At 38.0% G+C, this 26,617-nt stretch overlaps 2 protein-coding genes across 5 annotated transcripts; one reads left to right on the plus strand and one right to left on the minus strand.

The window, feature by feature from the left end:
- The first annotated feature begins 4,235 nt into the window (after nucleotides 1–4,235).
- Nucleotides 4,236–8,009, plus strand: LOC121747545 (BEL1-like homeodomain protein 1). Of its 3 annotated transcripts, none has more exons than XM_042141608.1 (6): nucleotides 4,236–4,551; nucleotides 5,320–5,391; nucleotides 5,528–6,319; nucleotides 6,424–6,797; nucleotides 6,876–6,936; nucleotides 7,005–8,009. In XM_042141608.1, exons 3-6 carry the CDS (start codon nucleotides 5,567–5,569, stop codon nucleotides 7,650–7,652), a joined length of 1,836 nt encoding a protein of 611 aa, XP_041997542.1. In that variant the 5' UTR covers nucleotides 4,236–4,551; nucleotides 5,320–5,391; nucleotides 5,528–5,566; the 3' UTR covers nucleotides 7,653–8,009. The 3 variants fall into 3 exon arrangements, with proteins under 3 accessions (XP_041997542.1, XP_041997533.1, XP_041997546.1); XM_042141599.1 differs by lacking the exon at nucleotides 4,236–4,551 and adding an exon at nucleotides 4,676–4,907; XM_042141612.1 differs by lacking the exon at nucleotides 4,236–4,551 and adding an exon at nucleotides 4,942–5,049.
- Nucleotides 8,010–9,902: 1,893 nt separating this feature from the next.
- LOC121747567 (protein virilizer homolog) lies at nucleotides 9,903–24,408 on the minus strand. Of its 2 annotated transcripts, XM_042141634.1 has the most exons (30): nucleotides 24,162–24,408; nucleotides 23,863–23,968; nucleotides 22,908–22,996; nucleotides 22,565–22,688; nucleotides 21,106–21,768; nucleotides 20,573–20,941; nucleotides 20,242–20,346; nucleotides 19,924–20,103; nucleotides 19,242–19,383; nucleotides 18,982–19,163; nucleotides 18,720–18,805; nucleotides 18,588–18,636; nucleotides 18,295–18,361; nucleotides 17,741–18,222; nucleotides 17,559–17,658; nucleotides 16,462–16,595; nucleotides 16,010–16,077; nucleotides 15,720–15,936; nucleotides 15,385–15,600; nucleotides 15,107–15,262; nucleotides 14,951–15,004; nucleotides 14,655–14,869; nucleotides 14,489–14,558; nucleotides 14,034–14,362; nucleotides 13,039–13,207; nucleotides 12,553–12,952; nucleotides 11,570–12,441; nucleotides 10,728–11,483; nucleotides 10,570–10,641; nucleotides 9,903–10,218 (listed from the first exon to the last, which is right to left on the minus strand). In XM_042141634.1, exons 2-30 carry the CDS (start codon nucleotides 23,935–23,937, stop codon nucleotides 10,198–10,200), a joined length of 6,462 nt encoding a protein of 2,153 aa, XP_041997568.1. In that variant the 5' UTR covers nucleotides 23,938–23,968; nucleotides 24,162–24,408; the 3' UTR covers nucleotides 9,903–10,197. The 2 variants fall into 2 exon arrangements, with proteins under 2 accessions (XP_041997568.1, XP_041997557.1); XM_042141623.1 differs by having other exon boundaries at nucleotides 11,570–12,952.
- Between the last annotated feature and the right edge of the window lie 2,209 nt (nucleotides 24,409–26,617).

The raw sequence follows: 26,617 nt of genomic DNA on the forward strand, positions 1-26,617 counted from the left end.
GAGTTGGACCCCTTTTATCATATACTTCTCATTTCTCTTAAATTTCAAAATATTACAAATTCTTTACCTCTCGAATAGGGACTCTCCATATTATGCCACTTTTTTCAAAATATCAGCATCGATCGAATTTTAACCTCTAAACTTTGTTGCTACACAGCAGATCCTTTACCTCTAAATGATGTGAAAGATTATATGACTAATTGATATGAAGATGACACTTTAAACGTTATAATTAAATTCCTAGAATTAAAATATTTTATGTTGATTTGAAGGGGTAGAGGAATGTATGTGAAAACTTTAAAAATAAACTGCATGATATATCTATACGGCGCTGATTTAACCTTCTCCAAAGCAATTATCAAATTTAATACTCATAATCTGGATGGTTGTGCATCTATGGTATGCTATTAATTTTAGCTCTCCTCCTAACTCATCCCACCAACTCCATGATTATAAATGAGAAAATTTAGTACTAATAAACACTTAGCCATTAATTGTATGTGACTAATTGTAAGCTGTAACAGTTTGATTCCCTTTATTTCAAGAAATTGTTCACCAACTCTAGTTGATTCATCAAAAGTGGGTCCTAAAAATTTTCAATCACATGACTATAATAAAAGCCAAATGTTGAAAGTTCTACATTTGAATTAAAATATAGGAGAGACATTATTTTTCTGTGTTTTAAACTACTTACTATACTACTATCTTAGCCTCAGTTGTAAAGAATTAGGATTATCATTAATCATCTGGAAATACAAGTAAATTTGCGTATACCTTTTAAGGTTTGACCAATTTAACTTTTCAAGTCCTATATATGCTACAACGTGTAGTAGAACACCATTTTCTTTGATTGGAGCTTATTCGTTAAAATTAGTTTCAACTAAATTAAACAAACTTAATTAATATATACTACCTCCGTCCCACATTAAGTATCACATTTAGTGTGGGCACGGATTTTTAAAAAATCTAAAGAAAAATAGGTTGAATAAGTTAGTGGATTATAGGTCCACTTATATATGTATTAGTTTTATAATAAAATATGAGTAGAATTGGTTGGTGGAATGCGGGGTTTACTTACCATTTATAGTAAAAGTGAAATGTGATGCTTATTGTGGGACGGACCGAAATGACAAAATGTGACACTTATTATGAGACGGAGGTAGTATTTTTTAGTGATTTTATAAGTGTATACAAAGCTGGTAAAAAAAACTTGATCTTTTCCCTCTCGAGATGTTGGTGAACAAGTATTTTTTTTACCATTTTCTAATTTTTTTTCTTTGCTTCTCATAATATAAATTTTATGTTCAAAATTCTTCTTTGAAATCTCTCTCCAGTTATTTGATAATCAATGCCTATTACTTTTGTCATTTCTTTCTTCATTGTATTCTCTTTGAATGTTAAAAGGGTTGGTCTTTTGAAGGTGAAGCTCAATTCCAACAATAATTAAGAAAAAGGTTCAAATAAATGCAGTATGTGAATTCTGAAGAAAGCATGGCCAATAATAGTGTGTACTCCAATGAATCAATTTATCATTTTATTTTGGGACGATTCAAAGCAAAGAATAGACTCTGAGAGATACAATAAATTGGCTATAAATTCCAAAATATTTTGACCACAAACAACTCTCTTACTTCATAGAATTCGATCTGATAGGTCTCTTTTAAGGTTTTACTTTTGGCATGTCTTGATACTATCGCAGACTGATTGTACAAAGCAGTTCAGTATCACATCTCTGTGTAGGTATGTGAGAATATGATTGTTGGGGTTTTTTTTCTCTTTTCTTTTTGGTAAAACCCAAATTGACCCAAATCTTATAAACAATTGTTATTTAATTTAGCAACAGTTCCGAAAACAATGCTTCTGATTTGACTGTTTATTTAAAAATCTGACACAAGGGATATTTAAAAAAAATTACACTTTAAACTCAAAAGGGACCTGTGCACGTGAATGCAGTATTTTGAAGATGTGATGGCTACTACTTATATTCTTGAAAATTAATCATATAATGGCCACTAAAGGGACATATAGAAATAATTAAAAATAAATTGTACGGGTTTGTACAATTTATTTACTGCTGGTAATATTTTGTCAGTAATCATAGCTGTCCTAACTTCTTTTTGTCAGTATTTTATACATACCAAGTCAATTTTAATTGTTTTAGTACTAACATTAATGTAGTCATAGAATTATATTCTAAAATCAAATTTGGTATTTGAAGGAGTACGTAATTCATTACATTTATATAGGTACACCGTTCATATCTTTCATTACACAAATATGAAATATTATTATATCATTTGTTAAAACTCTCTCAAATCTTTTAAGGTGCTGAACTTTTTCTGATTGGGTTAGACTAATGGCATAAATTTAAAGGTTAGATGTATTGTTGGGTCAGAACATTTATTTAGTCAAAATGTATTGTTTGATTAGTATATTTATTCACAATCGGGACGTGGTGTTATGATAGAAATCCATATTAAACAGATTCTAATTAACGCATCAATATTATCATTAACAAACCACTGTCAACATTGCTTCATTTTCTCCTTTTTGCTTCTTGACAACTAAAACTCCAAAATATCCTAGATTAAAAAGAAGAAAATGACCCAGACGATAGTACCTTCATAGTACACTTAATTACATATGGAAAATCACCACACTTTAAGAACTGCGATCAAGAATATTGGGATCAGTAACTTGGTACAAATGGTTGGAATTCTATTTTATTGTAGTAGTAGTTTGAAAAGTAGTGTCAATGTTTGATCAGTAACAGGTTTGTGTGTCTTTTAGTACTAATAAAATACACAAAATTAAATAAATGGGGGGTATGTAGCCCACAAGCTGGAGGACAAAGAAACAAGAAAAAGAGATGGACACTGTAGACCTTTAAGGGAGAATCTTAGGAAGTGAGGGTTTTATTGGGATATAAAAACAAACTTTGATATTGATATGATCGGAGAATGACACTTGATCACGCTATCCCTATTTATTTAATTACATTACCACTTTCTTAATTTATTACTCCCTCTCATCCCATAACACATCTCACACTTTCCTTTTTAGTTTGTCTCATAAAAGATGTCTTTTTTTTTTGAAAAAGTTCTCTCTCGCATTAATATAAATATACTATTTTCTCTCTCTACGTATCAAACAAAACAACATCTCCTAAAATCCTGTATCATTACCCAAGTATGTCATCTTTTATGAGACAGAGGGAGTACTACATGCTCTATATATTACTCCTACAATCCTTTATCCTTCCTTTCTTCCATTCCACCCATATATATATACAATGTCCTACTACAATGTATAGTAGTACAAACTAGTGAATTACAAACCCACAAGTTTAAATATATACACACATGCTTTCTATTAGCACTATCTATGATTTGACGAGTTAACTCATAAGTACTAAATAGTATAATTTTGGTTTCAAAAATATATCTAGTGAACCACACGTACTATACGTGTCATGTATGTTTAAGTCACACATATGGACTTTTGTAATAATGAGAAAATGGAAAGATGAATAAAATAGTAATTATACTATAATTTAAAATTTAGAAAAAAAAAGAAGGGGCGAGAAATTCTTGAAAAATCAAAGCATTTTCCATGCGTTAATGGTTTGCCCAGGACCACATTGCCCTCTTTAGATTTAAAAGCCATTGACCAATGAACATGCCATGGGGTCCTCAACCAGCCTAATTAATTTTCTTAACTTTAAATTATGAAAATATTAAACCACATAAAATATGTGTAACGTTGTCAAATTTCTTGAATTTGTATACAAACCATGGTGTAACACTTGTTAAGAGGGTTAGGTTTCGTCTCAAATATAGTATTCAAATTTCCGAATTTTCTACCTAAGAGGCTTTGCCAGCTTGAGATATTTTGTCCCATTTTTAAACTACTACTGTACTATATTGATTGAATAAAATAAAATTGTGGAAAAAAGAGATGAGATGACAATACAATAGCTTTTTGAGCAATAAGTAGGTGTTATGGTAGTTGGTCCCGCGTTCCTTGGGCATTTAAATTGCTTTATCTTCAAACTCTATCTTCCACCACATAAATAAAAACCATATATTATACTACTTGAGAAAATAAAATCTAACACAAAGGGACAAAGGAAAATTCAATTATGTAACCAGGGGACCCCCTCCTTACCCATCCGACACTCCATTCACAAAAAGATTTAAAAAAATTAAAATAATATAATATACGATGGGTTTTATCCTCATCATAATCATCTACTTAATTTGTTAATTATTAGTAATTGTTAATTGCTAATCCAAAATCCTGAGTGGGAAGGGGACGTTACCTCGGCTGTGTTTATCTTCTGACATAATAGCATATATAACGAACTCACAGACATCGACGTCTTTTTTTTATCTGTCTGAAAAGTTTGATTTCTTTGTGCAGAGAGATGCATCAAATGATTTGGAAAGGAGAGTCAAATCAGTGAGGGTGTTTGATCAATTACTCAAAGAGAGAGAAAGAGAAGGATTTTTAGAGAGAGAAAATATAGCAAGAAAGAAGCATCGATCCATGGTAGTATTAGTAGTATTTGTTTCATACTTTTCTTGAAGAATCCGTTTCCCCCTATTTTTAATTTTGTTTAATTATTTATGTTTGATTTATGTGTGAAAGAAAAAAGAGCCACAAATTGTGTGGATAAAGATGGGCATCTTTTTCCAAGTCTTTTTAGCACCTCCCTCTCTCTTCACTTGTTTGTTTTTATTTATCTTAGTGAGGGAGAGAGAGTTGCAGACAGCCATGGATATTGTGTCCGATCACATATTATTAGACTGAAGAAATCACACACACTTTCAAAACATTCACCACAGTCTATATCTATGCCCCCACTCTCTTCATACATAAATTCAAATTACTTGAATTAAATCCTGGTGAGTATATATGTTAGATCGCTCTTCTACTTCTACTACTACTTCTTCTTGTTTGGGTTGTAGAGAGTGTGTGTGGGTAATTGTTGTTTGATTATATAGAAATAGATGGAACACGTGCACAGAGAAATCTTGGTCAGACGAGGTAGAGCAATAGTGTTAACCTAACCAATCCCTTTCTCCCCCACTCAATCTCTCTTTCCCTAATAATCCATCTCTTTTTCTGTTTCTTCTATCACCCTATCTCTATTTGGGAAATCATATCTAGACTGGTCACACCAGATTGTTTCTCTTCTTCACCCTTTTCCATCCTTCAAATCTATCTTTACTTAGCTTCTTTTTTCTTGTTGGTGGTTTGATTATACAATATGTTGAAAACTTGATTATAATTGATTCAATTTGATTGGATTTTCAGGGCTCTTCCGATCACAGATATTAGTAGGTTATAGTCAACCACAACAGTTTTCATCACTCATCTCTCTTACAGGTACAACAAGCCCGTGTATATATTTATATTTATATTTATATTTATATTTTATATTTATCTCTCTCTTGATTTCTGTGTGTGAAAAGTAAGTTGGATTGGATGTTGAAGTGAAAGCTAACGTAGTCTCTTTTCGCAGCGTGAGTTCATAAAATATAAGCTCCGATCATCATCATCGATGGCGACCTACTACCATGGCAATTCTGAAATCCAAGCCGCCGGCGGCGGAGGAGGCGACGGTCTACAGACGCTGATTCTCATGAATCCCGCCTACGTCGGATACTCCGACAACCCCCAACCCAGCAGCAACTTCGTATTCCTCAATTCCAACCCCTCCTCCCTCCACCACGCGCCGCCGCAGCAACATTTCGTCGGCGTCCCCCTCAACACCACCACCGTCGCCGCCACAACCTCCGCCCCCACCCAGGACCACTTCCTCCCCCGCGTCCCCTACAACCTCTACAACCTCCCCATGGAGGCGCGTGACGTCACACGCGCCGCTCCTCAAGGTCTCTCCCTGAGCCTCTCTTCCCAGCAGCCCCAGTACGCGTCCTTCACCGCCCGGGAGGTCCCGAGCCAGCCCCTAGTCACCGCCGTGTCCTCGCCGCCGCGCTGCGACGACGTGAGGGTGTCCGGCGGGTCGCCGTCGTCGGCGTCGGGGGTCTCGAACGGGGTGCAGAGCGTTTTACTCAGCTCTAAGTATCTCAAGGCCGCGCAGGAGGTTCTCGATGAAGTGGTTAACGTCGGCAAGGCCACCGCGGAATCGTCCAAGCCGGCGAAGAGCAGCGGGGATTCAGCCGCTGTGGCGGCCGCGAGCGGCGACGGTCAGAGCGGCGGAGATAGCAGCGCGAAACGTGGCGCGGAGCTGAGCACAGCGGAGAGACAAGAAATTCAGATGAAAAAGGCGAAGCTGGTTAACATGCTCGATGAGGTAAGCCTGAAACCAAGTCTATTGAGTCGCTCAAAACTTTAAAATTTCTATCAAGCCTGTCTGTCTGTCTGTCTTCTGTGTATAAAATTGATTGGTAATTGTAGGTGGAGCAGAGGTACCGACAGTACCACCAGCAGATGCAGATGGTGATATCGTGGTTCGAGCAGGCGGCGGGAATAGGGTCTGCGAAGACCTACACAGCTCTGGCGCTGGAGACGATATCGAAGCAGTTCCGGTGCTTGAAAGATGCGATTCTAGGACAGATTCGAGGGGCGAGTAAAAGCTTAGGTGAAGAAGAGAGTTTGGAAGGGAAGATGGAAGGTTCTAGACTCAAATATGTGGACAACCAAATCAGGCAACAGAGAGCCTTGCAGCAATTGGGAATGATCCAGCACAATGCTTGGAGACCCCAGCGAGGCTTGCCCGAGCGATCTGTTTCCGTCCTCCGCGCCTGGCTCTTCGAGCACTTCCTCCACCCGTAACTCTCTTTCCTTCCCACTTCCACCATCTCTTCACTCCAATCCTCTTAACCAAACCCTCTCTTTATCTCCTGCAGCTATCCAAAGGACTCGGATAAGCTCATGCTTGCCAAACAAACCGGCCTCACCCGAAGCCAGGTATCCATTACTTTATTTTTCTTTTTAATTACCCAAATGAACATACATAAATTTAAAAATCGATTCAGGTATCAAATTGGTTCATCAACGCCCGAGTCAGGCTATGGAAGCCTATGGTAGAGGAAATGTACATGGAGGAAATCAAGGAGCAGGACAAGGCGAACGGAACCACCTCCGAGGACAAGGCCGACCAAGAAAAATCCCAACAGCACAACAACAACAACATCTCCACGTCTCCGACCGCCACAGCCATGGTGGCTGGGGGATTCAACCTCTCCTCCATCACTCAAGGAGCCAGCCCCAAGAAGCAAAGAATGGGCGACGCCGACACAAAGCCCCCTCCTGACGTGGACAGCGACGCCATGACCATCAAATTCGGGGACAGGCAGGGCAGAGACGGAACGGGGTTCACCCTGATGGGGGCCCCCACCAACTTCATAGGCGGGTTCGGGTCGTACCCGATGGGAGAGCTGGGGAGGTTCGGAGCGGAGCAGTTCCAAACGACGCCGTATTCAGGGAATGGAGTGTCGCTGACGCTGGGGCTGCCGCACCAGAGCTTCCTGCCTAATCAGTCGATGCAATTAGGCAGAGGAGTGGAGATGGGAGAAGCTAATGATTTCGGGGCGGCGCCGCCCAATGCGAATGTGTACGACAACATCAACATACAGAACCAGAAGCGGTTCGCGGCGCAGCTGCTGCCGGACTTTGTGGCTTGAATTTGAAATTCATACATACGCAATTGCCGGAAGAGGTAAAAGGTTTAGGTTGATCTACACCATTGTTATTGCTAGTGTAGACAATGAAACAAAGGTTTTAGATAGTACTTCCATATTTTATACTACTATATATTATAGTTTTATCTATCTACTTATATGTATGTATGTATGTATGTATGTATACATTTTCAAGAACAGCTTTAGGATCTTAGAGAGATCATGTGGTTGGTTGGGGATTGTATATTAATTTTGTTTCCTGCAGATAAATAGATGATGATTGTGATATTGTAATGTGGAGAAACTTGTTTATTTTGGATGGTATACAAACAATAAAGAGTGGCTTCACATTTTTCCTGATTTTGTAGGTATTTATATACTAGTAGTATTTCCTTGTGCTCTAACATCTAGGCAAATTAATAGATTGCAGCATCTGCAGCCGATCCAATGATTCTACTTTGGAGTAGCATTGATAAAATCGAAAGATCATGGGAAGAATAAAGATCCCAAAGTTATAAAATTTAAAATTACCAATGAAAACAACAAGGCCACTAGCTTAAGACAAAGATTAGAGCTCAAAAATCTATTCTTTTTTACATGGCTAAATTCCCCATTATGAGATAGAGCAATTGTTAAAAGGAATGATGGATGATTGTTACATTTATCTTTATTTAGACCTTTGCTTCTATGGTAGAAAGTCTTGACAGACTAGCTTCCCATTTCATTTTATTATTTATTTATTATTATATATAATTATTGTCATGATCATATATGATGAATTGGGATGGACCACCTTAGTTTCAAGACACTTATCCTTGACAGACTCGTGCTTTTTTGAAATGGCTAAGGATGATGTTTTTGATAGTGACTGTGTCCTTTACATTTGAATTATTACAGAATAATTATCTTTATCAATTAAAGCTCAGGGTTTTTTCTCCTTCATTTCTACAACAATCTTACTTCATCAGGGCAATTACGTCAAAATAGGTGTTGCATCAAATGACTATTATGAAAAGGAAATTATAGGTTTAATCTTGAACAGACCCAATAAAGGGACGAGAAGAAACGAAAGTGTATGCAGCTCAAAACCCAATCTAACTCAATTAGATATTTGTTGGGATTTTATACATTGCTAATTTTAAATTAAATAGATACTTGTAGAGGCTCAAAATTCGGAAGCTTTTTTTAACATTTTATTTAGTGTCTTGCCATGTTTGGATATTCACTTGCGTTAATTAATATATAACCAACTTCACACGTATATGATACCTTACTACCTGTAGCATGACATAAATGAACGAGCAACTTTGAAATTATTAATTTACATATTCAGAACTACATTTTTATTCAAAAAATTCAAAGTTTGTAGAAATATACAAATGTTGGAAATTCATGTGTTTACCTATTATTTATATGTGAGTCTTGTATATCACACAAACCTGCCATAATACAATGCACTACAATGTTATGCATTATTGTAGTGCATTATATTGTACTCTTCATATTTAAATAAGTGTCATATTTAGCATTTGTTACCGAGTGTCACATTTCAAAAATTAAGAGTTTAATATTTTTTTAAATTTGATACTGTATTTAATTGTATATTTGTATTTATAATGATAATTTATACTCCTAGGGATAAAATATAAATTATTTTTTAATATGCGTAATTTGAAGGTTGGGTACATATAATAAAAAACGAATGGAGCATGCGTACAATAAAAGAAAGGTATCAGTAATTTTACAATATAATCACATGGTAGATATCTACAAGATATAGTTTGTATATATAGTAGGGTAAAGGATATTTTATCCCATTATTTGCTCACCCAACTTTTTATTTACTTCTAACACCAAATATACTCAAACTTGGTCCTAAAACATATGGGCCAAATGATACTAAACATTTGAAAGCTCATTTTTTCGTAACGCAATGCAATTCAATTATGGCAGATGCAATGCAATCAAGTATGGAAGATGCAATGAATTTAAAGGTACTAACAAATTTGGAACCTTTCTAATGACTTTGAAATCCTGATTTGGGTGCGATTTTAATTTGTGAGTTAATACAATAGCTATTTCTTCGAGCATTTTTGTGGACCACTCCATGATCCATGAAATTTTTTGGAATTAGATTTTGAGTATATATCTACTCACCCCAAATTGACATCTAGTGGTTTTTTGGAGCTGATTTCATTTATTTTTGCTGAAAATAAAAATATAATGGAGGTGTCTCTTTTGGACATTGCAATATAGTATAAAGAGCTTTAAAAATGCCACATGATTGTTATGTCATTTTTGGTCATTACAACATACAAGGAGCTTAAAATGCCAAACAGTTCATCATCTTATAAGCTCATTTTATCCAAACACTTTGACAAGCTTAAAACATCTTTTAAGCTCTTGAAACAGTTTAAAGCAATTCCAAACATCCCCTTACAAAATGATGATGCTGCATCCGGATAATTCAATAAAAAAAATGTAAAGCAATGTACAAACATATCTTCAAAATCAGGAGCCTTTATGAGATACAACCGCCAGAAATTTCCTACAATGGACCCAATCGCTCCTGGTAAACCATGGCAACACATGATCAGAAATAGTACTATTAAACTTGAAACTTACTGAAATAAAATTCGACTGACAATACAGAATAGCAAGGCAGGTTGTGAGACATAAGCACCAATGAAACAACAAAAGATCACTCCAGGTATTGCAGTAATATTATCTAGAGACTAGATGTCAATGTGCAAAATAAACTTGTTGTTTACGGAAGCTCTATGGCCTTCTGAACCTAATGATATTTTAGATGACCAACAACATGCCAAGACAATGAACATATGCAATAAGCAAGAAAAAAGTGTCAGTTATGAAATGTCAATAACATAGGTGGGAGCAGCAATTTTATATAACGTCAAACCTGAAGCATCTGCATTAACTTAGGATGCTGCTCCAGGAGCTGACAAAGCTTATCCCGGTCACTAAGAAGAGACTGCAATCAAGTTGAGTCAAACGATCAACTCATAACCCTATAATCAACTGAAGTCTGTAATTATATTAGTCTCGAGCATTTAGTACCTGAATGGCTTCAGGGGATTTAAAGAACTCTTGTAGAGACATCCCAGAATCTAGTTGCTGAGATGTTTCTCCTGGTTGCTGCAAAACTCTTTGATGCTGCTGCGGCGCCTGTGTAGTCTCCTGTTGTTGTGCCTGATAATACACTTGACCAGGGGATAGTTGCAGTTGCTGTTGCTGCTGCTGCTGCAGCATCTGGGATGGATGAGCAGGAATCTGTAAGGAACCATGCAACATTGGTACTGCCAGCTCAGACTGTGGGGAAGATGCAACAGATGGTCTAAGATGCGGAGGTGGACGGGGGATTTGTGGTGGCTGTAATGGCTGCAACTGTGTAGGTGTAGGTATGGATTGGGCTGAAGGCACAGAGATGGTTAGATTATGCGATACATTCGCCATGTTGTCTCCATGTTGTTGGACTAAATTGTTTACATAAAGATTTACAGGCATGGAACCGGGCCTGAAAAGTAATGGCTGCATCGATGGCGGGGGGTAAGAGTTTAGCATTGAGTGTGATGCTGGGAGGTTAATCAAAGGTGCGCCAGAATTTTGCTGCATGTCGGGCTGAAAATATTGTGGTGATTGAGAAGTAGAATTTATCATTGAAGGATTGCCAGAATAAGGAGGTGGTGTAGGAGGAAGTGGTGGAGGAGGTCTTGTAGATCCCGCAGGAGAGGAGTGAGATGTCCTTCCGAATTTTGAATTTTGCTTTGAGGCAGATGTGGAGTTTCCAGCCTCAGACATATAATCTGACTGAACCTGCAAATCAGAGGAAGAGTGAGAAACTACACACAAGTAAGAAAAATGCAGAAACCAGTTTAAACAGCAAGTCGATCTTCACATACATTGTTGTAGCCTTGAGGACCCTGAGTCTGAACATCTGGTGCAGACTTTACAAAAGATGAAGACTGACCCACACCAGGTAGCATATTTTGAGATGGCACGGATGAGAATGTTGATGGAGGTGGCATCAACGGGAGAGGAGGCTGATTCATAGGAAATTTCTGGTCATAGAAAGCTTGCAACCCAGGACCACTTTGTTGTAGAGGTGGTTTAGAATATAAATGAGGTTGCATCCTGGAATCAGGAGGAAACCTTGCCGCAGATGAGGTAACCTTCATGTAGATAGAAGCCGCACCTCCTGAAGTACTTGCTACTGCAGGGGGTTCAGTTGCATGGAGAGGAATTCTGATTGGTAAACCCTTTGAGACATCTGGCTCAGGGAACTTCTTATCGGAGGAAATGCTTCGTTCTCGAGTCAAGGGCATCTCTGGGTGAGATGCAGACATCCTTGATGAATACTCACTCAGTGTGTTTTCATCCATGTTTGATACAGACGGAGTAGCCAAGTGAGAGAACTGGTTGCTCTCATTTACATCACTCTCGGTCTCCTCTACTATTGAATGAGGAGAATGCGGTTCAATAACAGAAGCAGGTTGTGGCAGATTATCATCCGGTTGTGGAAAGGGCAATTTATCATCGGGTTCAGCTTCTTCAGCATCAAAAACAATATCAATTCCCTGAAGATCATCTTCGAGATCCGATTTCAACTGCTGAGGTTTGCTGGACTTGTCTCCATCTAAGTTGTCATCTGGGGCTGTCATTTTCGCAAGGGTTGCTACTTCATTAACTGCTACCCCCGTGACATTTTGGCGCTCCCTTTGCCTGGCCATAAAGACGTCCACATGAACTGACGGTGGTCTCCCGCTAGCAGATCCTATCCGTGGGACAGCAATTACATTAGAACTGTTAGTACCATCAGCATTTCGTTCTCTTGCAACATAGTCATCCACATGCATAGAAGGAGGCCTGCTAGTGTTTGGCTTACGCTGTCTAAAGGTATCACGACGTGTAGGGGCAGGTGGGGTAGTGACGGGTACCATCCCCCTAGAGAATGTACTCTGGGAAGCAGCCTCTACAACTGAGTTCTCCCCTCTGCCATGCCTATTTGGCCCCTCGAGAGAGGAGATCTTTCTTTTTGTAGAAAGACCTGTCTGTGTCATTCTATTACGCATATTCTCCGGACACTCCCAAGAGAACATTGTTCCGAATTCATCCAAGCCGTAATCTTCAATCAGCTCCATACTTCTATCCGCAAATCTATGCACCCTTGAAGGAACCGGAGGAGTAAGCAATGAAGTGCAACGGCGGGCAATTTCAGCATCAGCTTCCTCCGTGCCAGATGATTTTTGCATTAAAAGCATTAATAAGCTTGCAATCTCCTTGATCTAAACAACCCATGAAAAAGAATGAAAAACAAAATAAGAAAGAACCCCTCATCAACAAGAAGAATTAGAAGGAGAGCGATAAAAACCTGATGAGACATAGGATGATTCTCAGATGCTGATTTATAGCTCGCCTCTGCTTCCAACAAACTGATAAGCTCCTCAATTTGCTTCAGATTTTCTTCAGAAAAATCTTCCAAAGAGTCTTCGCTCACTCCGAACAGGAACTTGATAGCAGAAACCCTTTCTCTATTCAGGCTGATTAGAAAGAAAACATGTGAAATATTTGACATAAGCATTTCAACTCTCATAAAACTAGAATGTGTTCATAAAAGAAACATTGCGGTAAACATTGGCAATCTTTTGCAAATTTTCTGTAATTTTGTTAATGTTAAGTGAACTGTCACCACCTAAAAGTTCGACAATCAAGATACTTCAAAATTTGGCATGGTGCTTGCTACTGATAATTAAGGAAATCTGGAATAGTAAGAGTGTGCATAAGTCGTCACACAACTATGAAGACAGAACACCTTTTCAAATGCAAGCTTTTATATCCATGTGTCACACTGTTAGTAAAATAGTCAACTTACCACTAATCAACTCTACGGCTACGCTTTACAAGAATAGTTAACTGTCTTGCTGTAGGAGTAGAGCCCACTGACCCCGAATACAAAGTCAACAAACATATATTTTCCTCACTAAATAGGAGAATGCAGTCATGCCCATCAATTCGCAAAGTTCTTCGTTTCACTCACTCCTTCCTCTACAGGATTGCCCAACAGATAATACCCTCAAACGACTAAATATCATTTGTAACACCAAAAATGAACAAATTAAGGGCTAAAAAAGTTCATTGTGCCCATACATACACTCTAAAAAAATCATTTCCCCAGCGATGCAGAACATTATGACACCTTACATTTTATTAAACACCCCACAAATGACTTTGTTAATCAGAGAGCCAATTCATATTTTCAGAATATGTTCTAGCATAACAAACTGAAATTCAAGATGGCTTATATATAAAAAAATTTAAGTATCAAGAGAAAAAACAAGAACAAAGTATAAAGAACAATTTTCTTACCTTTCCCCATCAATGCAAAAGCCTAAAGCACCAGAGGCTAATGTGTAAATTGCTGAAGCAACCTGTGCAGCAGGAACATCCTTAGAATCAATAGACTTTAACAAAGCGGTCCAGCAGCACAATAATGGAGGATTCTCCTTCAATTCAGTTGCATAAATTATGCCACAGCTTGTATTGCTCTCATGTTTGATTTGATTCTCAGAATCCTCTACAGCAGAGGGCATAGCGTGCTTCACAATAGAAAGTAAAGCATTCCGGCCTTCAGCAGAGGAAGCCATCTCTTTGAAGGCGGACAGACAAGTAACCAATTCTGTTGCAACGGGCAAGACCTATGATATGAACTTATTGTGTTTATAGAGGCAGGGATGATATAGTATAAAACTGACAAGGAGATAATGGCATGATATTTTAGTCATAGATTTATATGCAGATAACAATATTAAAAAGGAACATACCATGCAGAACCTTAGGATATATATCCAAAATGTGGAACATTCTTCAACAGTAAAACAATAAGGGTTACTCCTGGAACAACAAGCGAATATTTATGATATGTCAATGTCTATCCAGGTAAGTGTTATGAAAAGGTCCCATCTACATACACAAATGGAAAATCCTGACCTTTCATGTACTCCAGGATACTGCAGGGATGTACGCCCATCGCTAATCAACGATAAACACTGAAAAACTGGTACACACCAACTAAGAACTGGAAATTCATATTTTGCTATATTTATGTTCCCGGGGAATTGCTTTAAATCAAAATTGGCACCTCCTATACACCTCTCTAGCACTTCTGTTAGCATCTGAAATCCACCTTCTTTCAGCAATAGTGGCTGTCATGGAATAACAGAATTAGGCAAACTCCCTATTTGATGGAAAAAAGGAACAAGTTAGTTTTGAAATATGAAAAGAACCTTAGCATTTGGATGCTCCAATAAGATAGCAAGAAATTTAAGGAGGCGGTTAACCTGCAATTTAAGAGGGAAAACAAAAATATATTAATGAAGTGAGAACAACTTAGGAGTACAGCAACAAAAAGGTATAAGATTAAAGCTAGTCTTGCTGATAACCTTGTAAGCGTCCACATCAGACAACACAGACTGCTCTAAGAGGCGATGGGAGATCCATGAAACTATTGGTTTCACCAATTGTGAAGCATAATCAATATTGAGACATGCAATCCGAATAACAAAGACACGTAGAACTTCTTGCACAATGACTGATATCTGGCATGTTACAGAACTGTAGTAAGATAAACAGATAAAGCATAAAGAGAAAGTTGAGCTTGGGGACTAACCCACCATGCCACACAATTTTAGCTTGACAAAACATATACATGGACACTTACACTAGCAGCACAATGCAATATAATATCGCCAAGTTTCAAAAGTTGGGGAGACAATTGAGCAATTAGCTTTTCAGAGTTGCCAGGCCTTAGATACCAATTCACTTGTTTCTCCTTTGGTGGACCAAGTAATGTCCCAACAGCCATTGCTCTTAGAGGGCTCAGAATTGGCATTCCATTCTTCCACATCCAGTAACTTTCATCTGGTAACAAATCATTCTTGAAAGACATAAAATTGGAAGAATTAGTCATACTGACATTCTGTTATTATGCAAAATGGATTACAAGATTCACCAATCGCTTGAAATATAATCAATGTAATCGTAAGATTCGCTTACTAGTAGACAAAGCAAGCTGCAAGTTTCCTTAGGACCCAGTGCCAATAGTGAAGTTGCATGAAGGCTATCAAGGACAAAGCGAAAAAGGCCAGGAGTCCAACTGTACACTGGCCAACAGGCTAGTGCTGATGCTATAAGATGGCAAACAGCACCAAAACCAAGCACAACTTCTGGGCAAGAACTGTACAACTCTGCTCCACAAGCAGCTAACTTGGGGCTACAAAGAACCAGTATCAACTATAGTGGCACATAACTCTATAGAGAATATTAAAAGATAATTTTTGCACTACCTCACTTCTCGATGCAACTGTAAGAGTACATTCATTAGTTTGGTATTCCGGTGTTGCTCCTTTGATTCCTGAATATAGCAAGAAAAACTCACACACTGATTGAAGTTGGAACCATTCACCATTATCAAAGAATAGAAAGTAGTAATGTGCTAGTGTACAAGTGTACTCTGCATTCCCTTTCATTTGGGCATAAAAGGTAGTAGAACTTCCTACTCAGGTTTTATCTAAAAGTCCCTGTACAACCTTAATCTGGAAACTCCATAAGAAAACGATACATATCCAAAATCATTAAAGTTAATATGAGCAATCTTTTGAATGTGTCCTGACTAGGACTGGACCAATATAAACTAAATAATTCCAGAGCAAAAATAATATTGAAATGACATCAAAGTCTGGATTTGAACTGGGAACCAGTGTACACTGTAAAATAAGAAAGAATTGTCACCACGAACCTGTAACTCCTGCAACAGATTGATCAGCAGGACCAGTGAAGGAATAAGCAGATCAAACATGCTTTTCTCACGATTACGTTCTATAAGTAAATCAGAAGTTGAATTTCCCTCTGCACCCTCATCAACAAGATAATCTGCTCAAGACAGTTAGCCACGCATTAGGTTCCTGAATCATAAGCACTCAAAAGGTATCAAAAGCCCCCCTCTGGACAAGGCTAAGGGAAAAAATGTAGCGAGAAACTAAGATTCAGCAACCATAACAGGTTATGATTTTCTATTCACTCATTTACTCCCTACTCAACAGGCTTATAGCTTAGTGAGACACCTATGATCATTGACTTAGTATAGCTGTTTTAGATACTTTTAACTTTTGCTATGGGAATGTCTAGCCATGTAGGCAGGTAAGTGTATCTAAGTACTTCTGTAGTGTACAACTTAATAGGTGTATTATTCTATTTTTATTTGGAATTGACAGTGTCCAACATACATAACAATTTAGCAGTAATGCCTCCAGAAAGAAAGAAAAAAAAGAGAAAAACTATGGTTATGGGCTCTTTAGAACATCGTCTTGTTCTGACAATGGTTATGGTTACTTCACTATCAAGTGAGATGAATATTACCTCTTCTGTAACTTGAACCATCCATATCAGTAGTACCGAAGAAAAGGAGACAAATTAAACTCCAAAAGTGGTTAGCATGTACAGCTTACATTCCCGAAATAAAAGGTGAGTCCAATCCGTGTCTAACAGGAGTCAGCTATATACTATAGTATTATAAAAGGACAGGATAAGCATGAAAGTTACCCATGAAAAACATAGCTACAGAGCAATAGCCTAGTTCGACATTAAGCATAATCTAAATATAGTATGCAATGCAGCTGTAAACAAAACAAATCATTGAGAATATAAAGCTCCTACAATCGATGAAAACTTTCAGGTAGCAGTTTTGTGAGAAAAATTTAACATAGACAACAAATCACTCAGCAGTCGGCAGATATCCAAATTATGCCAAGTTCACTAAGAAACAGTTATTCTTGTTAGAATATAGCAATGCTGTCAATTTGCTCAAGGACCTTCAACACAGGAATGAATACTGACCATAAATATTAGATGACCTCTCAAGCATGAGTTTGCAGTTGATCATAATAGCATGGATAACCATCACAGCACCTTCATTGTAGAGAGCAGTAGCAGCAACCTTATATTAAACATAGAGGACTTGGTTAGTGCAGGTCTGTTACTAGAAAGTGCCAGGAATGAAACTAACAAGAGTACCATACCGAATTTTCTGAAATAAACGCCAAAATACGAATTGCTGTAGTGAGCTGAGCAATAGAGGTATCGCGGAGAATAACACCTGGAAAATCCTTCTCTGTAATCCGTTTTCCTAAAAGATTATCAACAATGTTGCCATCGGAACTAGTGGAAGAATCTCCAACTACATTATCAACATCCATCATGTCAGATGCTAAAACACTGTCTGAAGCCATGTGAACATCTCCTCCAGAAGCCAAAACAGCAGCATAACGTAGGAGCCCAATTGCTCCTTTTTTATGGTAAACTACACTGGCATCTATCCATTCCAATAGTCGTGCAGGAGCATCTTTCCTGTTGGAACCTGGGGAGGATGAGTGTAATGCAGCATGCATTTCCTTTGCATGGTCTATCCAAGATGTCAAAGAAGTTGCAGTAGAATCAGTAACAATGACTTCCAAAATCTCAGCGGTTGAGTAAAATATGGCAAGATTCAAAGGTGAAACTCCTGCAAGTTAAAGATTGCCACTTAATAAGTATATAAGAAAACTGTGAAACCCCACTCAAATAACTGGCTTACCTGTATTCGGTGAAACAGGTTCAAGCTCCTTTCCAGAATGCAAAGCATTAATCAGAACTTTGAACGCCTACAGTGCAAAAGAGCAAAGATCCACATTAAGTGGAAGCGAAAGATAGAGCCATGTCACCGCCCTCCAGAACAAATTTGATCAATTGTGATGATTTCAGAACAAATGCAACTAACCAAAATTACAAGGCTAATATGGATGAAGTTCATATATTTCAAGGACCATACAGAAGAAATGGGAATACTTGGCCACTCATAAATGTAGTAGAAGAGTATAAATTTGCTACCTCTGGGAAATTTACCAAGACCAACAGAGCCTGGCGTCCACACTCTGACCTGAAATAGACGACCTCAAATCCTTAAGCCAGTTAGAAACATGAATGAGTGTTCACCTTAGAGAACCTACAAGCATACTCTACCTGGAGAGACGACAAATATCCCAAAGCACCCATAAAAATTCTTCAGTATTTGAAGTCAACTTGCATAACCTATCCACAGCAATAACCTGGAAAATATTAACCAGAAAATGCAAGTAGTTCTTAACAAGAAGTTAAAAGCAAATAAACATTATTAATCAGAGTTACCAGAAAACAATCAACCTCAAGAACTTGAACCAGGCCGTTTCGAGTAAACAAATATCTGAAATGACATAGAAAACAGAAAGAGATAAAAAGTACTTACTGCCCTCATCTGCATCTCAACAATCATGCCAACATCCCTGGGACGAACAAAGAAGCCTCTAGACAATAACACAGACGCATAGCGAAGTGAAATAAAGTCCCCATTCTGAACGCCATGGATACCCCGCAAAGCTTGGATGACAATTAAGGAGACTTCCTGGTCCCGTAGAAGAAAATCTACTCCTGAAAGAAAATTTTGACAACATTAATACAACAATATCTTAAAGCTTGATTAGGTGTGGAGGTAGCGGGAAATCTAACCTGAGCGACAAAACAGGAGAGAAAGAATTATAGCTTCAACATTCAAGACAATGTCCAAGAACAAGTGCATTGCATCCCCTGTTTCAGATCGCAAGAGAGAAGATGATAACAATGCAGCTGCCAGAGGAAGGAATCCTCTTTCCTGTCAAGAATAACGGAATTAATTAAGTAGCACTAGGGGCAAGAGGACAACATCACATAAATTTGCAAAAGTATAAAGTACACAGTAATGGTTTGAGTAATCGTTCAACAGCATACCAAAGATATCCGATTAAATATGAAAATGATAATACACTCTGTCAGCTTAAGCTTTTAGATGAAGTAATCAACACCATATCAAAGCCAGGTCATACAAAAGGTCGTGTGTTCGATTTCGTGGTTAGCCATTCAGAAAAAACTCTGCATGCAAGGCTTTGGTAAATTGTGAATGAAATATTAAGTACACAGGGATGAGGAATCCTAATCAGGGTTATTGAGACAAACTACAGGAAATAACTCAAAGACTAGGAAGTGCCGCACAAGGAAAGCATATAACAGGCCGAAAAGAGCCCAATGCAAAAACATAGAGCAAAGAATAAAATCATAATGTGAACAATGCATATTATGGAAAGCAAACTATGCATCATTTCAAGATTGAAACACAGGGAATGCAAATAGAGAGAATGATGGGAAGAGAGCATACTTTTAAGATGGAAAGTAAATGTGAGTCAATGTCACAATTCAAAAAGCGACAACTAGACAGATTGATCAAGCTATTTGTTGCTTTATATGCTAATGACCCAGCATCACCAAGGATAAGAGATCTGCTTGCAGCAGCCATTGGAGAAGGATCCTCAACTGGACCACTCAACTTCATTAAATTCTGCAACAATGTTAGTTGACAAATGTTACTTAGGGAAAAGTATGTTTATGAGCTAGACAGCTAGTTCTAAGAACAAGAGCACTGAATAACATAGCAAAATAAGCAGCCAATACAATGAATAATACAAATAAAACTAACCAAGAGTTTCTTGAGTTGCACTTTAGCAATGACAAGCAAGTCTGAGGTATAGTTAGTAACACGGCCATCAGTTGGCATGCCCCTAAGTACTGATAATACTGCACACTGCAGACAAGCGATCGTATAATTACAAACTCTAACAAAATGAAATCATCTATAGTCACAATATAAGGTGAAAATGGTTCTCATATAATGTTTTATGACCATCTGTGAGTTCATATTTATCTGCCTGTATTTGCATGTGTCAGTTTACTTCATTCAAACACAAGATCATACATATGTACTTCAAGACATAGCTACCACATATACAGTTCCCATGTGTGGAATGTACCTCATATCTGCAAGCAACTTCATAAAACCGGATGCGCTGAAGTACAGAAGTTGCAAGGGATGCAACATCATGCCTCTGATTATTCAGCAACAAGTTCAGTATTTGGTTGTAGCCATCACTAGTGCCAGCTGGTATATTTTCATCCTCCCGAGGCCACCATCCTAGGAAAGCTTCACAACCCACAGAATGCATAGTAGCCTGCTCAATAACTCCTAGCAGCAGTAATGTAAGACTTGTAGAATTGTGGATTCGATGTGTTAAGATATATACCAGCTGCTTCATGCCACCAGAATTAACGAAATGAAAGCAGCTCTCTCTAGTAGAACACAATAAAAGAGCCATTATGGACCATAGGATTGCATTCTTATTCTGGAGACAAAACAAAGAAGTAAAATCAGCTTCTGAAGGCACATTACATGGTACAGAAGATGCATGAAACAGAAAGAGAGGAAAATTTGTGATGTGATCCTACAGAAATTTCAAGCATGTGTGACAGATGTCATGTTTTTTCTGAGGATGCAGATTACACCTACCTGTGAAAGATATTTATATCCCACATTATGAGTGCTGCTACAGAAGTCAAAACGGTGCTGGAGAGTATCCGTCAACTCTTTGGAAGTAGAGCCTTCCTCAGATTCAAGAAACAAGAAATCTCCAGAAGCTTCCGCAGATGGATCTCTTGATTCATTCTCAATCATTTTATAAAGGTCCAAAAGTTCCTTTTCTGCGTCACTAAGAGTTTGATTAGTATCTCCACCACTTTTAACTCCATCAAAGCCCAATTGATTTTGATCAATATTATTGTGAGAGGAGCCAGTTATTCTATAGGTTGAAGTCACTGAAAGTAAGGAACTAATAACATTATCAGCTGCTGCTAACCCAACATTCTGAGAATCTAAAATTCTGAATACTAGTAACAGAAACTTCCTTAATTCAAGCGGAATATCTGATTTTACAGCTGCCTGAGATAAAATTTTCAAGGGAGATGCAAGTTCCTCCATTGTCAGCATAGTGGAATGGAAGGCAGGCGGTAAATCTTCTAGGTTTCCCTCAACAGTACTAGTAGTATCCGTCAAGGAGCTATCTAAATCCACTCCTATGTTGAACTGGCCTAGATCTTCTGCTGTATTCCCATATATCACCATGCTTAGGCTGCGATAGCTGCCTCTAACAACCAAATGATTAGTAACCACGGCCTACAAAAAGATGATGCAGTGGTAAGTTTTCTGGGTGGAGATACACAAAAGAGGAAGTGCTATGAAAATCCAGTCAGAAAAAAATAAAAACTTTTTACATATTCGGCACGTATCACGAGCTTACTAACCTAGTTGATTTTGCAAAACATAATCAACTAGTAGTATAACATAAAATTCAATGTAAATTAGTGAGCCAATGATACCATTGTACGCATTAAACATTAATCAGATACAGTAAGAATCAAATGCATTGACTAGAATTTCTTACATGAAAAGTGGTACCTAAAAGTTGTTGGTGGGCCCACTATAGAAACTTAAGCATAAATAAATAACAGATTGCCACATACATGCCTAGTGAGATATGAAAGTGGGGCAGAAAGAATTTTGCAAAGCATAATCAACTTCAACTATTGATCAACTTAGATTAGTGAGACAGTAATTTCACTGAATGACATTAATCAAATACAGTGAGAATCGAATGCATTGACTATATCCTACATGAAAAGGGGTTTAAGAAACTGTTGATGGGCCCACTATGTAAGCTTAAGCATATATCGGTAACAGGTTGCCATATGCACGAGCAGTGAGATACGAAAGTGGGATGGAAAGAATTTTGGGTAAAAACATTCAAGATCAGGCATGATGAGGACCCACCAAAATCTTCTTCATAACATAAAGAAAAAGTCAGACACAAAAGAAGATTAAAAAATTCACTCACAAGAGGTAACAATAGCTATTATGTAGAAATAGCGCTTATCTTGAATTAAAGTAAACATCATGAATTGATAGTATATACCTCAACCTCGAGAACAGTTGATGAAGAGTGTGAATACAGACAAGGAAGGCATAACCGCCTAAATCTTGCCTCTCCTTCACATTGAACAAAAACCTCCAAAGCAAATGATGGGGGTGAAGTAGCCCTATAAAAATGTGATATAATGTAAGTTAGCATCCTAAACGGAAAGTTATAAAATTATAAAACAAAAAAATATTGCATGAAAAATTGAATTAATAATTAGCATATTTTCAAAAATATTCTCTTGCATGTGTTTATTTCCAGAAGTGATTGAGATGCTGTATTATCAACTTAAATAGCATCCGGTCGATATTAATTTACAAATAAATGACATCCATAATACCCCATAAGCTTCACTGCAGGGCAAATTGACGAAGCATTCTGCTCAAGGAACTCACAAGCAGAGATGATAACAGGCTCCGAAAATATCACCTGATATAAATAAAATTTTAAGTCACACTATAATACATAATTCGGAATGGTTATGAAGTAGAACTAGGGGGAAGTAATACAAAATCTCACATAAAATAGGCATAAACATGCATCAGGTATTAATAAATGTTCGTAAGTGCATACATTAGCATACCAGTAAACAGCATAAGTGAAACAATCCACATTATTTCCCCTAAAGAGATATAGGGTCATGATGAAGTTGGTATAAGCTACATGGAACATAATGGAATGTAAGAAAAATACCATTACGTAAGTAACTAAGGAACCCCCTGCCCCCCAATCTTAGGAGATGGATTAGAGATTCATCGAGCGAGTTCACAACTATGTCAGTCTGTCGGAACAAAGAACCAAATTGTTGGGCATATCAAGGAACAAATTCTACCCCTAACATCTGCATTCTAATTTATACTTCAAGTGAAATTCAATACTACACAAAACATTAAATATGCTAACTAGATTATACAACAGTTCACCACATAACAGCAAAGCAAAATCTTTTCATCGAAACCAAGGAATTAAATCAAGAAAGCATAACCCTCAGTTTACATGAGAAAAAGAAAGGGAAACAAACTGCCTCACTAGCAAAGCTGTGATCTAATTAAAACAACAGGGGAAATTTGCGGTGCATAAAACACTGAATATGACACCACATATCGAGTAAGAAGCTATTATAAGGTAGTACACGGTCCAACTAAGTAAAGCAAAAACTCTATCAAGCAAGCATTTAGATACATATATCAGTTTGAGTGAAAAAACTTGCATGGCTCACAAGGCTCCAACCTAAAATTGCTCGCGATGGCATTAAGCAAAATAACCAGAAACAGAGAATCAAGCCACAGCATTACCTCATCGACGTATTCATCAAGATGGGGGTGAACGAATGTGTGAGCATAGAGCACGCCGGGGTCAGAACGGCCCATTGCTATTTCTGGTCGGCCGAAATGAAACGACCTGCGCACGAAGGAAGCAAACCTGTGTTTAGGGCTTTAGTGGTGCAGAGAGAGTTTTGGGACTATTTTCATGAATACCAAACAAGTTTTAAATATCTTATACATAGCATAGAAAAAAGAACAGGAGCTCAATCTAGAATAAAAACAAAATCAATACAAACAGAAACAAAATAAAAATTATAAGATCAGAATACCTGAATCGAACTAAGAAAATAGAAGCAAATCAAGAACTGCTACAACACACCACAGTGAGGCCGGCGAAGCAGGCAGGCGGAAAGTTGGGCGCGGCGGCAAGTCGGGTGAGGCGGTGAGCGCGGCGGCACGGCGGTGAGGCCGGCGGGGCAGATTTCGCCAGTGGGGAGGAGAAAGAAGGAAATAAGAGATGCCACTTTCAGTAGGGTTGGAGGGAATTCCACTTGATAGTATATCACTGCGATTTTAATTAGTTTGGGATTTTGGGCTAAAATACATGTCTTTGTTTCTTATTTGTTGGATTTTATATGTATAAATATAAATTTTAAAATATTAATTCCTTTTATTAAAGTAAATAAATAAATATAAGTATAAATTAATTTCTTAAACCTTTTTTATAATTTTTTAGTATATTAAATTTATTTATTTAATATTTATATATATGAATAATTTAAATTATTTAAATTCAATAATCAAGCTATATAATCTATTTAAATCACTAAATATAGTATACATAATTAGAATTAAGTTCATTTTGATATCTTATATGAGATAATATATTGATGTTCAAGACATTTCTTTTTCTCATAAAAATGTAGAGAAGACTTATTCTCTACATTATTCTATGTCTTATTACTTTTATTAGTTTTATTATGATGAATCATAATAAAAGTAACACCAATATAGATACCAACAATATCAATCATTTAGTTCTGGTCTCCACCATGATGATCCCATTTTTATTATGAATCGTTTTCTCTTGGAATGTAACAGGGTAATGAGAGTGTCTTATTACTTTTATTAGTTTTATTATGATGAATCATAATAAAAGTAACACCAATATAGATACCAACAATATCAATCATTTAGTTCTGGTCTCCACCATGATGATCCCATTTTTATTATGAATCGTTTTCTCTTGGAATGTAACAGGGTAATGAGAGTGTCAAACCCTAAAAGACACGATTCAAGGAAAGAAATAAATCTATTTTAGGAGAATACCAATTAGTGATTATACCTGGAATAGATTGATATGTTTCTAAATATACTTGTATTTCTCTCCTATAAAAAGAGATCATTGTATACAATGTAAAACACACAGAAATACATAAATAAGAGAATCATAAACTTTGTTCTCTGCAATTCACCATGTCTAGCCTTTTATCCCTTATCCCTCTCGGTTACCATCTTCAAGATGGTATCAGAGCAGGTTATTAAGGTGGGGACTCAGAGAGAGTTCATCACCTTCCCAAGGCTACCTTTCCCGACCGTCTGTCCTTAACCCTGTGAGCAAACAAAATGTCAGAAACCACCGAGAGTTCAAACACAGATCCACATAACACAAACACTTCAAACCAAACCAAATTTCCACCAGATTTCGCGGCACAATTTGCCGAATTCCTGAAATTTAAGGAATTTTCATCAGGGCAGAGCCCGAAAAACCCCTCAACCCAGCCAGAATCGCTGGGGGAAGTAACCATCAAAACAAAGCTCAACGGGAACAACTATCCCCTATGGGCCAACCTGATGAAGAGGGCTATTGGCGGTAAAGGGCTGACCTCTCATATAATAGGAGTTTCAGACCCCGAACCGCCGATAACCGACCCAAATTACCCGAGGTGGCAGCAGAGAGATCACTGCACCTTCAATTGGATTATCAACAACATCGAATCCGACCTTGTAAACGAAGTTTCTCAATACGCGACCGCCAAGGACCTTTGGGAGGGCCTGGCAATCACGTATGGCAGCGGGAGAGATCCGTTTCAGGTGTACGACCTCCACAGACAATGTATGACGATCAAACAAGGAGGAATGACCTTGGAAGCATTGTGGCAAAAATTACAGGATCTGTGGATATCCATAGACGCCCGAGATCCAAGCACGATTGACCATCCTCCGTCAATCGAGAAAGACAATCAACGGACCCAAAGGATGAGGGTGTATCAGTTTCTTACCGCACTCGATGAACGGTATGAATCAGTCAAGAAGGAGATCATCAACAAAGAGCCATTACCGACTCCTCGAGAGGCATACGCGATGGTGAGGCGCAATGCCGACAATGCGCGAATATTGAAACCTACCGAACAACCAGGCTCCGGAATTGGAGCGGGACTGATCGTATTCGACCGCAACAGGGCCAGTCAGCCTCCACCGCCACCACCGGCGCCGTCCCGGTATCCAGCCAATCACCACAAAGGCGACGAAGATAAAAGCAAATTATTTTGTAGCCGTTGCGGAGGAAAGAGGCATACAAATGATACATGCTTCCTCATTCATGGGTATCCCGAATGGTGGGATGAAATGAAGAAATCCAAGCTCCAGAGGGCGGCGAATCGCGGCGGACCGAGGGCATCGGCATCAGCAGCAGCGGCGGTCGGAGGCCAAGTCGCCTACGCCGAGCACACGGCGGGTGGCTTCGGTACTCCAACCACCACCGGAAATTATGGCGGACGCGGGG

Source organism: Salvia splendens, chromosome 1 (genome assembly GCF_004379255.2).
Source record: "Salvia splendens isolate huo1 chromosome 1, SspV2, whole genome shotgun sequence".
NCBI lineage: Eukaryota > Viridiplantae > Streptophyta > Magnoliopsida > Lamiales > Lamiaceae > Salvia > Salvia splendens.